The sequence below is a fragment of the Ambystoma mexicanum genome, chromosome 6p (genome assembly GCF_040938575.1).
Source record: "Ambystoma mexicanum isolate Mex_15411 chromosome 6p, UKY_AmexF1_1, whole genome shotgun sequence".
NCBI classification, from domain to species: domain Eukaryota; kingdom Metazoa; phylum Chordata; class Amphibia; order Caudata; family Ambystomatidae; genus Ambystoma; species Ambystoma mexicanum.
The window spans coordinates 1,152,955,716-1,152,969,230 of NC_090935.1; the positions used below are offsets into that span (position 1 = coordinate 1,152,955,716).

Consider the following 13,515-nt stretch of genomic DNA (forward strand, 5'->3'; position numbering starts at 1 on the left):
ATATTCCTGATGGCCCAAACAAAAGAGAAACCAGAAAAGTGACACAAAAAGAGTTACAATGCTCACAGACAGGACAGAGAGAGATATGAGGGATGCCAGGATGCTGGGAAAGACCTCCACTATTAGTATATGGACAAATATTCACAGGAGTAGGATGGAAAGAAGGGATGGTAGGGTGCAGTGCACATGCACTCCTGACAGTAGAAGTGGTACAGAAGGAAAATGACGATTGCCTCAAGCAATGGGCAGCAAGTGCAAAACTGCTCAACTGGTTTGAGAAGGAAGCAGGTCCTATGTCAATCATTTTTATTTATTTATTTATTTATTTTTTTAAACTTTTCTTTATTGGCAAGAAGTAGCAGACAATACAGTGCATATTAAGACATTGACACACATTTCATATTGTAGCATGGATGATGAAGGATAGGTACTACAGAAGGTCAGATACAATCCCAACAGAGGTTTGATACATTAGAGGCGTGTATCACGTGGCGAGATCAGCCCCCAGATCAGGAGAAGGAGGGGATGATAGTAGTTCCAAGTCCACCTTACTGTTCAAGTAACTACAAAATTCTGTCCATATACGTTTAGGGCGAGCATTGCTAGGCAGCATGTTGACGTAGTCTTCTTCGCAGGATTGTGTCCAGGTGAGGGCCTTCAGCCACATCTCCAGGGAGGGGGGGGGACCTGCGCTTCCAGCATTGCAGGATGCATTTCTTGGCCACACTCGCCGCCACATTCAGAAACTTAGCTACCCGTTTCGCTTCAGTCCCCTCCCAGAGCCCAAACAGAAGAGACATGGGTTCAGGGTCTACGGAGAACCCAACAATTTCAGAGAGGGTTTCAAGCACAGCGTTCCAGAACGGGGCCAATGTCCCACAGGACTAGAACATGTGAGCGTGGTCCGCTTCGTTGGATCTGCATCTTTGGCAGGGGTGGGATTGATCCCGGGCAAATTTTCCAATCGCATAGGGGGTGTAATATAGGCGATTGAGCAGCTTGTATTGGATACATCTAATTCTAGAATTGAGAGAGACCTTGCGAGTATGTATGCACATCTTGGACCACATATCATCTGTGATGTCCAGTCCCAGGTCCCGGCTCCAGGCATCACGAGCAGTGTGGGGGGGTTCACTCGCATGAGCCATCAGCATTTTATACAGGGAGGATACAATACCCCTGGCACCAGCAGAATTGGCTATGTAGCAGACCTCGGGGGACTCAGGGGGTTCGTTCGGGTATGAGGGCCACATGTCCTGAACCGCCGCTCTAATGCAGAAGTATTGTAGCAGCTCGAGTGGGGATCTGGAGTGCCCAGGCCTCCACGTATCTGGGGCGATGAATTTCCGTCAGGGAACAGGTCGGAGAATGATCTATATCCCAGGTCCGACCAGTGGCGTATGAGGAGCTTGTCTTGTGTGGGGGTGAGGCCTGGGAAAGACCAGAGGGGAAGCCATTTGTAGTACGGGAGGGAGCGCGAGCCAGGCTGCAGAATCTGCCGCCACGCCTTAATCGTGGAGGCCACTGGGTCGGCTGGAGCTTGCGTTCGGTATGAGTGAAATAGAATCAAGGACATGACATTCACCTCCTCGGTCGCTAGTATTTCAAGTTTGACATGCGGGGGGCGCTCCTGGTGGTGGTACCAATATGTAGTGTGCGGGGCCTGGGCGGCCGTCCAGTACCGGGTGAGGTCAGGTGCACTGAAGCCACCCCTCTCGTAAGGAAGGGTCATGTGCTGCCACTTCCTACGCACCGCCCCCGAGTGCCAAAGAAAACCGGCAAACTCCGAGTGTAGGCCCGCAAAGTATTGTTTCCCGGGCCAAAGAGGAACGTTGGCGAATACGTACAGAAGTTTAGGGACGATAATCATCTTTATTAGGGACAGTCTCCCTGATAGTGAGAGGGGGAGGTTACGCCATCTTTCCATCTTGGTGTGGGCGTATTGTGCGGCAGCCCCGTAGTTACCAGACAATAAAGAGGATTTTGAGAGAGACACCTGAACCCCTAAGTATTTGATACCCTCGGGAGCCCATTTGAGAGGGAATTCACACGCTGGCTGGGAGGTTGCGGGAGTGAGGGGAAAGATTTCTGATTTAGAGTAATTTATGGTGAAGCCCGAGAATGTACCGATTTCGATAATTTCACGCATGATCGGGTCGAGGTGGACCGAGGGGTCTCTGATATATAAAAGCACGTCATCGGCGTACAGTGATATAATTTCGGGAGTATCCCGCAGGCGGATCCCTTTACGAGCGTGGTTGTTTCGCACACTATCAGCCATGGGCTCGATGGCCATAGCGAATAACAAGGGGGAGAAGGGGCACCCCTGTCGCGTCCCTCTGTGGAGGCAGAAGGGAGCCGACAGACGAGAATTAACCAGGACTCTGGCCACTGGGTCAGTGTATAGTAGTTTAATGCAGGACATCATATATGGGCCAACCCCCATCTTTCCCAAGACCGCCCACAGATATTGCCATGAGACCATGTCAAACGCTTTTTGGGCGTCTAATGTCACGGCCACCGCGTTGGCTTGGGGCTCAATTCTAGAGATGACGTTGAATAGCCGCCGGATGTTTAAGGCAGTGGAGCGGGCGGGAACAAATCCGCTCTGGTCCGGGTGAATCAAGTATTTCATGATAGGGAGGAACCTATTTGCTATGATTTTGGCGAAGATCTTGGTGTCGGTATTGATAAGGGATAGAGGTCTGTAAGAGCCGCACTCATCCGGGGGCTTGCCCGGTTTAGGAAGCACAGTGATGACAGCCTCGCGCAGGGACCGGGGGAGGGTGGATAGGCGCAGCGACTCCTCCCAAACCTCGTGAAGGCGCGGGGCAAGCAGAGCAACATGTTCCTGATAGAACTCGGCGGACAGGCCATCTGGGCCGGGGGCTTTCCCCTTAGGGAGGGCCGAAATGACGGCGGTGATCTCTTCAAGGGTGAAGGGAGCGTCTAGTTGTTCTTTAGTGGCCAGGGAAACAAGGGACATTGGGATGCGGTCCAGAAGGTCGTCCAACTTTCGCGGGCTGTGCTCTGGTTGGTGGGCATAGAGGGTTGCATAGAACCCTGCGAAGGTCTCGAGAATGGGCCGGTCAGACCAGTGTCGCACACCGTCGTTGTCGATGACACAATTAATTCGAGCCCTACCACCCTCGGCACGGGCGAGGCGGGCAAGAGTACGGCCCGGTCTCTCTCCCTCACCGTACTTCCGGGCCATAGTGGGGCGGGCAAGGTATCTTATCTCGCTGTGGGCGAAGGCCTCGAACGAGTCCAGTTCAGTTCTAATTAGTGCCAGTATGGACGGAGAGGGAGAGGCCGCATATTCGCGCTCTAGCTCCCCAAGCCTGGACTCAGAACGGCACAGAGAGTTTCTAATATCTTTCAGGACCCCGGCCTCTCTGGAGATGCACATGCCCCTGATGAAAACCTTAAAGGCCTCCCATCTCACCCCGTCTGTTGTGTCATGGCGTTTGTTGCTATCGAAAAACAAGGTGATGTCTGCGAGAATGTCAGCCTTGAAGACTATGTCGTGTAGTGCGTCAGATTTGAACCTCCAGTTAGAGTGCAGAGGGAGAGCCGGGTGTATGGAGATGTCCAACGTGATCGGGGAGTGATCGGAGAGTGTGCGAGGGAGAATCTGTGAGGCAAGTGTTTTGCCCATGAGCCCCGCAGAGAGAAGGAAAAGATCAATCCTGGAGTGACTGTCATGGACGGAGGAGTAAAATGTGAACTCTTTTGACATAGGGTGGAGTGCCCGCCAGGCGTCCGGCAGTGAGCATGTGTGCATGGAGGCGGCGAGCGGCCCTGGACAATGTTCTGGGTGCAACACCGGATCTGTCCAGGTCGGGGTCTAGGATCAGGTTCATGTCTCCCCCCCCATATGATGGGAACCCCAACATAGCCAAGGAGGATATCAAGGATGTGATCAAAAAAATCGGGTGCATCGATGCAAGGGGCGTATGTGTTGACCAGCAGGCACTCTGTATTAGCGAGGGAACAGTGTAGTATCACATATCTACCTTGGGTGTCAATGTGGCTGGTGCGAAGGGAGAACTCCAGGGACTTGTGAATCAAGGTGAGGACACCTCTGGATTGTGAGGAGAACGCAGTGTAATATTTGTTAGGGCCCCATGACGGGGCAAGAGAGGACGATAATTGTGCGAGGGCATGAGTTTCCTGTAAGAAAAGAATCTTGACCCCGTGCCTCTGGACGTAGGCGATGACCCTTCGTGCCTTCGTGTAGTTACTGAGCCCTCTGATATTCCAAGACATTAGCCTAATGGCCATTCCACAGCAGTTTAAGGGGGATCCGAGTAGTGCGTGTCGAACACTGTCGTACGAATGCCGGCCACATGTTCCGTGACCAGATGTATCATGCCCAAAGCCACCACTGTCTCACCATTTTTGTTAATATACCAACCCCCAACAAGACCTCCCCCCTCCCTCACTGCCATCCCCAACATAGCAGTGCCCAGGAACCCACCCAAAGTCTCATGGCTTTTGTGCCAAGCCCAACGGGGCTGGACCAATCCCCAAACCAAACAGGGGAACAGGCAGTGAACTAAACAGGCCAAACTCGGCGTTGCAACTGCAGCGGGGGAAGCTGCTACCGTGAGCCCGATTAAGATAGTTGGACGGTGAAGTACACCAAGTGGCGCACAGCGGTGATTAAGTTAAATTCTAAGAGGAGACAGCATAGTAAGGAGCGGTGAGCCAGGGCTGTAGGGATAGAGAGTCCAGGTATAAGTGCCATAAACCGTGTCCCATACAACTGTGACCCATGTTCTATTTCAGATTTCCACAATGAGTTACGGGAATAGGAGAGTTAACAAAAATGCAGATACATGAAATTACAAGCAAGTTACAAATAACAGGCGTGGTAGTAATACCACCATGATTCAAGTAACAGGTGCATGGTAGGCCGGCTCAATCCTCATCAGTGGGGTCACCCACAGGGCCAGGGACAGGGATATGGGACTCAATAAATTTCACCGCCTCCTCGGGGACAGTGAAAAAGTACAGTTTATTGCGGTGGGTGAGCTTCAGCCTAGCAGGGAATAACATGGCATATTCCACTCCCCTCTCCCTAAGCATTTTTTTCACCCCATTGAATTGCCTGCGCTCCATTTGAACATTGACAGAGAAGTCCGGAAAAATGCGATGACTTGGGACTCAAATCTCAGTTCCCCTTTTTCACGGGCCAGCCGTAGAATGTGGTCCCTGTCTCTGTAGCTGAGAACCTTGGCTATAATCGGTCTGGGGAAGTCGCCTGGCTTGGGGCGAGAGGCCAATGAGCGGTGGGCTTGCTCGATAGTAAAGAAGGGGGAGAGTTAGGGATCCCCCAGGAGGTCTCTCAAAAGGGCCTCGACTGCAACTTCCATTTTGCCCTTAAGGGCTGTCTCAGGAACCCCTACGATGCGGATGTTATTCCTGCGGGACCTGGATTCCAAATCATCGCACTTCGCCTTGACCTGCTTCATATCTCGTACCAAATCAGAGACCGTATTCTGGAGCACATGTACCTCGTCCTCAGTGGCCCCAATTCTGGTCTCGGCCTCACCCAGCCTAGTACCATGCTGATCCAGTTTGGTGCGTAGGGAGGCTACATTGGCATTAATATCATCTAATTTTTCGTGAAATGACGCAAAGTTTTTGGCCATGGTCTCCATAAGTGATGTAAGGTCCGGCTGAGGAGGGCATGAGGAAGCATCAGAGTCGTCATGAAGAGGGGCAGCCCCAGCTTGGTCTTGTTTGGCTAGGGCTTTGGCAAACTTGTCCATTGCTCCAGCCTTGTTGGCCCCCCGTGCCTTGCCGGACATCTTCGGGGGCACCTTGATAAGAACAGGGAATGTTTTCGTGGGCAGGCAACAATGGGGGCTAGGAGGATTAAAGAGGGACTGGGCCTGTAGTCAGCGACGGTACGGCAATTGCCGAGGAGGCAGAGGGAAGAAGCACCTCTGACTGTATCTTGCAGCGCAGGCCTCTGAGCCAGGGGGCCCCAAGCGAAGGAGGTCGGTGGTGGAGGGCGGCTCAGTCAGGAGGCACGGGGTGCGCCCAGGGCGAGGCGGGCAGGTGCTCAGACCAGAGAGAGGAGAATAAGGGACGTTCAGGATGGCACCAGCAACAGAAGATTGGACGCAGGGGAGCCTAGTATGCTTGGGGTAGCTTCCTCCCCGAGGTGGAACAGTCACAGCCCAGGGATGAGGAAAGAGGCAATGTGCAGCGACCAGTTCCCTCGCTCTCCTCACCTTGATACCCCGCAGGCCGCAGAGTGTGTGTCCAGCCGGGATGAAGCAGGCCTCAAGCCCGCAGTAGTGGGTCCAGGCAGAATCGGGTCCTTAATCTTCGGTAGGAACCCGTAGCAGGAAGAGCGAGCCCCAATGTAGCGGTGGACCGATGGTGTCTGTGCGGGGGCCGGTCCAGCAGCCCCCGCCGTATGACAGAGTATCTTGCCCGCAGAGGGCCTCGGGCTCCAGCGCACCACAGCAGGGGGGGGTAGGGTGCGGGTGTCAGCGAAGCCGGCGGCGGAGCCTCGATGTAGCGAGGACTGATGAAGTCTGTGCGGGGGCCGCTCCAGCAGCCCCCGCCATATCACAGAGTATCCTGCCCGCAGAGGGCCCCAGGCTCCGGCGCACCACAGCGGAGAGGGTAGGGTGCGGGTGTCAGCGAGGACCGATGGTGTCTGTGCAGGGGCCGCTCCAGCAGCCCCGCCGTATCCCGGAGTGTCCTAGGATTGTCACCGCTGCAGGAGCGGTCGGCGGGCCAGCCACCTCAGCAGGCCACGGGCCCCGGGGCACCACCGCAGTAGGAGCGGGGCGCGGATGGCAGTTCCGCCGCAGCCGGGAGGGCCAGGCGCCGCCAGCCGCCAAAGCCGTCCCAGGGGACAGGAGGTTTATGCGACGGAGTCGCGAAGCCGATGCGCCCAAGTGGTGTCCGCAGGGGGGCCAATGGCAGGAGCGGCAGCCTCTCGCCGGCAGGTCACGGGCTCCGACGCAACCCAGCCGGGGGAGCGAGGTGCGGATGTCAGCCCCGCTCAGGAGTGGCAGTCCATGCAGGCCAGGGAGGGAGGGCGGAGAGGGGGCAGCGCCTGTGCCCCAGACGGCTGCGCACCAAGCCGCAGGAGACGAACCCTCGCAGGGCAATGAAGGGGGGATGGGCAGAGTCACGCGGCCCAGAGGCCTTCGCCGGCAGAAGAGTGGCTCCGAAGGTCCGTTTTCGCCCAGAAACGGGGCAGGGTGTAGCGGAGGCGATGGGCAGCAGAATGCCTGAGGTCCCAGCTCGTATGTATCACCAGAACCGCTGATTATGGCGGATGTGTAGCTCACGGGCCACAGAGCTTAAACGCTAAGCGGCCATCTGGCTGGCCGCTCAACAGCGCCCCCCAGGTCCTATGTCAATCATAACACTTGAGAATGCTTCCTTGTGCTTCCAGAATGACGTTGCAGTAAAAGTTAGAGAAAATAAAGGATGCAAACTAATATCGAAGATATTGGGCATGAAGGTCAGTACTGCAGTGCTAATGGATCACTACTGGGCCTGCGGGTCAAAAGCATACTTGCAATTACTGCCAAACTGGGGAGGACTATGCTCTCTGGTGCAAATGAACACACCAGCCTTGGTATGTCCTCAAAAAGACATACAAGTAGATGGACTCCCCAAAATGGAAGCAAATCAGAGAAAGAAGAGATCAGTGGAGCTTGTAAGAGCAAAAAGAGGAAACTATGTGTCGACAAGAATGGAAGACGCATTAGATGCAATACCACCAGAGCATAGACTGTTCAGCAGAGCAGAAATGTTCTTTCTGTCAGTTATTCCAGGAGTTCAAGCCAACATGAACACCAAATGGCTCCAGATCACCGGATGCAAATTGTTGCAGACAATAAACTCGACCGTCACAGGGTTTACCACTATCAAGGAAGAGTTGAGAGCTGTCAGACTGATTACCCTGGAGAACAGATACATTCTGGATCTTCTCGAAGCTATGGATGAAGGCGTTTGCACCAGGATTGGGCCTAACTGCTATACATATGTGCCTTCCCATGATGGAGAGAATGGTACATAAACAAAGGCAATCATCCCATTATCATACCTGCATGCTAAAATGGAGGCAGTGACAAACCCAACAGAATAAGATGCAGATTGGATGACATACATTTTTTCCTGGATAGCATCATGGATGGCTAATGGACTGAAAGTGCTGATAGCATCCCCAGTGCTAGTATTATTTGCCTTCTGCATTATTAGAGTAGCTATAGTGCAATGTAAGAAGACTTCTGAAAAGACAATAGGGATGAAAATATTATTGGATGCAGAGACGAAAACGGATGGAGAGACCCAGGCTATTGCGGTATTGCTATCACACCTGAAGCAGTGTCCTTTGTTCCTGTCAAGCACAAGGTTCTTATTTCCCCCAAATCCACGCGACTATTGGGGAAAGTGGGTGTAGTGCAAACCTGATGGAGATTGCTGCTATATGACCTGGAGTTTAGATGAACAAGTGACATGTGTTCGACACTTAGGAGGAGTGCCAAAGGTATGGATCCCAAAGGTGTACTTGAACAGGGAGGATAGTGAAGGAAGTGTGGTCGATGTATCAACCAGAGGGGGATTGAAGAGGTAGACCTACCCATGGCCCTTGTTGCACCAATCCCGCTTTCTGCTCAGTGACAGAGAAATGAGAGATATACATCTTTCATGGGCCCCTCTTCTCCATCAATGATGTATCACAGATATGAGAAATGCTACTTACTCAGACAGCCATTCAGAGCTTACTTATCCTGATGATGTCATAGACGAGACTGGCAAACTATCAATCGAGCAAGTCGACTGACTGTAAACAAAGAGAGCAGATGATGTCATGACTGACATCATGACATAGATGTGTTAGACAAGAAGCACATAGTCATCCATGCACCAAGATACAGAGACATTTAGCTTTATTGCTTGTATACACAAAGAAAATGCTTATGACTAGCATAGAGGACTGACACACTTATACCTTTTGCTACATGGAAACCGTAAGATGCTCAAGAACACATATGCACTGCTTGCTGGCGCTTAAACGCAGCTAACATACGTAGCCATACAACTAAAGATGGAAGCCATAGGTACCCTGGAGCGAATGGGAGCAGCAGATTGAACTGGAGAACACAGAGAAGAGCTGACAGGCTGATTCTGCTGAAGCTTGAAGATCAGGTTTCCAGTGCGGCTATCTGGTACAGCCTTGCCAAGGACACAGAGAGGAAGGTTTCAAGTTAAAAAGATAGGACACCTGCAGGGAACACAAGCCAAGTATCCCCATAATTGCAAGCAAGAGAAGTCCATTCAGAGATGGTAACTTGTTGGGAACATGCAGCACATTCAGGGCCGTTCCCATAACCTTGAGTTGTTGCATTTGGCCTGGTAACTGGTCAAAGCTCTAAGGTCGAGAAGATCCTTTCTGTGCAATCCCTAATCACCATCCACGTTAAGCCTAGACTATGTTGCACTGATCAATCACCTTTCGCTAACCTGTAACTTTGTATTTGCTACATGGTCTCAGGAGGAGCAACCAGATATGGCTTACCCAATGGTTGCACTAATCCCCTATGGAATGTGTATATCTTTCACCTCACTAACCAATCCTTTCCCCGTTAGATTTTTGGATGTAACACCATTTTGTGACATCATACTTTCACAAAACCAGACGACAAGTGCCTGGAGATTGAGAGCGTGTGGAGAATATTGCATTGGTCATGCTGCAATCCCTGTCATTGAATTGCTAATAAAGACAGTGAACTTTGTCCTATGGATGGGTCTTCCATTCTTGTTGCAGGGGATTTCCAGGGCCCATTTCCTCTTGCATGTAGAAGGGGAGACTGATAATAGTTCCCCTGCCGTTCTATTACAAAAGCATGATACTTTGCTTCTGTGTCTCTAATAGAATCATGGCTTTCCTGTGGCATTAAGCACCCGTTTCAGGGGCTTGAACAGGTGTTGACGGCCCGGTGGCCCAAGAAGCCCGAGCAAAGCCTTTTCCAAAATAGCCACCATGGAAAGGGACTGCGGGGCTCTTTGGAGCCCCTCTTCCCTTTCCATACGGCCAGAGTAATGGGGAAGTGGCGGCGGCGGCCTGCGCCACCACAACAAACAGGTAAGTGGGAGTGGGAAAAGGGGAAAAAAGAAAGCAAATGGAGGGTGGGGTGAAGATGGTGGTGGGGGAGACGGACGTCAGGCGGCATGGAAAGCAGGCATGCATCGGCGGTTCAAGCCTGCATTCCTAGCCACCTGATTGGCTGGCTCGTCCCACCTGGGTGCTAATGCACCTTAGTATGGAAAATTTGAACTCTGCAATAATAAACGACCAGTCAGTACTGCAGTAGATACTGGGACTGTTGCCAGATGCAACCAGTAATGGGCATCAGTGACCTGTTCACATGCACCCCAAAGTGCTGATGTTTAAACTTGTGTTGTGACAAAGCATGCACTGCTGCTTTTCAGACCGTAACATTGTAGGCATATACACTTAAAATCCGTGTTATATTTAGCTCAGTAACTCAGTAATTGTTTACTATGACTTGTGAGAAAAATAAATGTAAAAGATATTAGTAATGCCATACAGATTCAACATTCTTGCTGCAACTTTAAGACTTTAATTACATCTAGTAAAACACTTCGGAACTGTGTGTTCCCGAATCCCAAAAAGCAGACCCGGTAGAATAATTTCAGGAATGCGCCACCGTGTTCCTCTTTCCCCAGCAGGCCTTTGATCTCGCTTCCTGAACCAGTTATGTCCAGATTGTCCGAGTCCCGAATTTTATTTTGCAATGTATTATCTAGTAAAGTCGATGGCTGCTGCGATAACGCAGAGGAAATTTAATTCACTTTATCTCATTCGACCTTTGGAGCTGGTAACAGTCGGTGTTCTGACTAAGAGCCGCGTCAGTACTGTAAATAAAGGCAGAGGGTGGGGGAGGGGCCGGCTGTACATTCCACCTGCACACCAGGAAGTGCAAGGCAGCTCCCTACGCCAGCACAGACATGTTTTGGAGATTAACGCAACAGGCTTTTTAACATTCTTTTCAACGTCCCGGCCTAAATGTATTTCAGGGATGTTTGTAAATCCAAGAAAACTGTATGCCAGCGCACATGCACACGTCCGCGTGGAAATTAAAAAGGAAAGGCTCTGACTCTCGACCTCGGTGCCCTGACACTGCTCAGATTACCGCGCGGTAAGGTGTGTCAAGTGAGATGTTATTGGCTGCCGCCTGAGCTTGGCTTCGGTGCCCTGGCTCTGTTTCGCCTAATTCGGCGGGTAGGTGACATTGGAGGACTTGCCCTTGTTTCTCAAAAGAAGCCCATTTCGCGTGGCTTTGCGAAGGAAGAGGAGGCAGGGAAGCCCGCCCTTTTCGGAAGTCTGTCAGGAGAGACAGAGAGAGAGAGAGAGAGGTGGGGCGCTGTCTTGGAGCCCAGGTGTCTGTCTGAGGGCTGGCGCAGCTGCAGCAGGGCTTACCGAGGGTGCCGCCTGTGAACCCCTGGCTACTGCGGGAGTCCCAAGATGGCCCTAAGAGCACAGAACCAGGTGAGAATAAACTGTTCGCCTCTTTTTACCGCTCTATGAGTAACTCCAATCGATTTGTATAATGTGCGGGGGCTGCAGTCAGCAAACCTGGCCACGGATTCTGTGCGGAATTGACAGGTAGAGAGATCGCAACAAACTTGCGGTCTCTTCGCCTCCGCGTGTCTTTGGTTGTACTGAGCATTCAAATAATTGATTTTTGGTAACTTACTTGCAGTGTTAACAACTTGGACTTTGAAGTTCGGGATATTGGAGGTCTCGAAGTGGTAAGGCGCTGTAAAAAGACTCCAAAGTGTGAACACTACACAAATGTTTACATTTTAACTTTTGGAGCTCCCACGCTTTCAGTGAAGCACATATTGAGTACTGCTCGGGGCTCACGTTTTTAATTGCTCTGAGTCTGAAATGTTTACTTTGTGGAAGGAGCACCCCCAGAAAGACGACATCACTCTTGAATGAAATCGTGTAGTTGGGTAACTATCTGAAAGAAAAAGACAGACTCGGAAAGAGCCTCAACGGATACACACCGGCTGAATGGGACGCAAGCTCTTCACGAGCGCGTGCCATGCATGTTCTTGTGTTTCTGGGAGAGGGGTAGGCGCATACATTGCCTGGCACTGTCTACTCGGTTTTGAAATATCACGGCTGACGAATGCATATTTAAAAAGTCTATTTTTCAGAATGCTGGACAGGTTCTGTCATCTATGTTTTATTGAAAGTAAGCCATTTTCTAAACTTCATTTTTACATGAATTAAAAAGGGGAAAGAAGAGTGCGGAATAAAAACACTTAAGATCAACAAAAATAGATACAACTAGGAATAATATATATACAAATAATATTATTGTCTAGTCAAGAATACGTGTTTTATCTGTTTCCACAGAATTATAAACACTTTTAATCATTTTGCAGCTCTAAACGCCGGTCCAAAACACTCGTAGTCGAGAGCCGGTTTAGGAGGAATCTCAATAGGGCAGCTTTTAAACTAGGTTAAGGGAATTTTTAAGTGCATAACGGTAACTCGCCTCTGTTCCTGTGGATGTGAAGAAAACCTTTTGGAGATGTATACTTTTCTGTCTCTGATTTGTTTAATGCCCAGTCATAATTAAATAGTTTCTTCTATGGAAGTTCTCTCTAATTTGAAGCAATTTTTTGAAGCCCTCATTCACGAAAGAGGATACCTCCAATTACTGTGTTGTGGACAAATAGCCCGTTCAGATCCTCATATGAGTTCTTCAAAGTATTCGGTATTTACTCACTAGTTGTAATTTCCTCACCAAGCATACTTTTTAAGTGAAGATAATCCCAAAGAGTTCCTACACAGGAGTAAAGGGGACACAATTTGGTAACCCCAGGGCCGCTTTCCATATGCAGCCTTAATTTCGGTTTAGTTAATTCTAATCCATGAGTTAAAGTTGGCACAACTTTTTATTTTATAAAAATGCATCAATAGGAGAATTTTCAGAAGTTTTTCTCAATTATGAGTTACATTTGTGCTTTTGATTGTTTGCCAATCTGTCCCAAAATATTTTGGCATTCTTTTTTTCACACACTGGGTAGCCTTAACAAGTCAATGTAGAAATGTGTTCCAGTAAACTTTCTCCTATAAACCAGGAGAAAGAAACATTTTGTTGGGCAGACTAGCATTCTTGACTGACAGGCATTTATTTGTAAGTTATTTCTCAGCCTGTATTAGTTTTCTTTGTAACGCAATCTGTATTGAGTCAAACAAGATTGTTATCAGCATATGTCAGATATGAAGTACAAAAAGACTCCAGTTTTGCCTGAAAAAATTGCAGACACCAAGAGCCTCTCTCTCCTAGATTGGATAGGTAAAGATTGAATAGCGTCGGGGGAAGAACACAGCCTTGTCTCAGGCCTATTGTATCTATATTTCTTGAAACCTGCCCCGCCCTTCAGACGTAACATGATCTTCGATTCCTTGTGCAGCAAAATTATCAT

General features: G+C 50.2%; 1 protein-coding gene across 2 annotated transcripts in view; it reads left to right on the top strand.

The window, feature by feature from the left end:
• Nucleotides 1-10,962: 10,962 nt before the first annotated feature.
• The window catches only part of LOC138510252 (tight junction protein ZO-2-like), a 515,365-nt gene continuing 512,812 nt past the window's right edge, over nucleotides 10,963-13,515 (top strand). Inside the window, exon 1 of one of the 2 annotated variants that reach the window (XM_069625772.1) lies at nucleotides 10,963-11,557. In XM_069625772.1, coding sequence (XP_069481873.1) covers nucleotides 11,534-11,557 — 24 coding nt within the window. In that variant the 5' untranslated portion in view covers nucleotides 10,963-11,533. The remainder of the gene's footprint in view (nucleotides 11,558-13,515) is intronic. The other variant, XM_069625771.1, reaches the window with a different exon arrangement.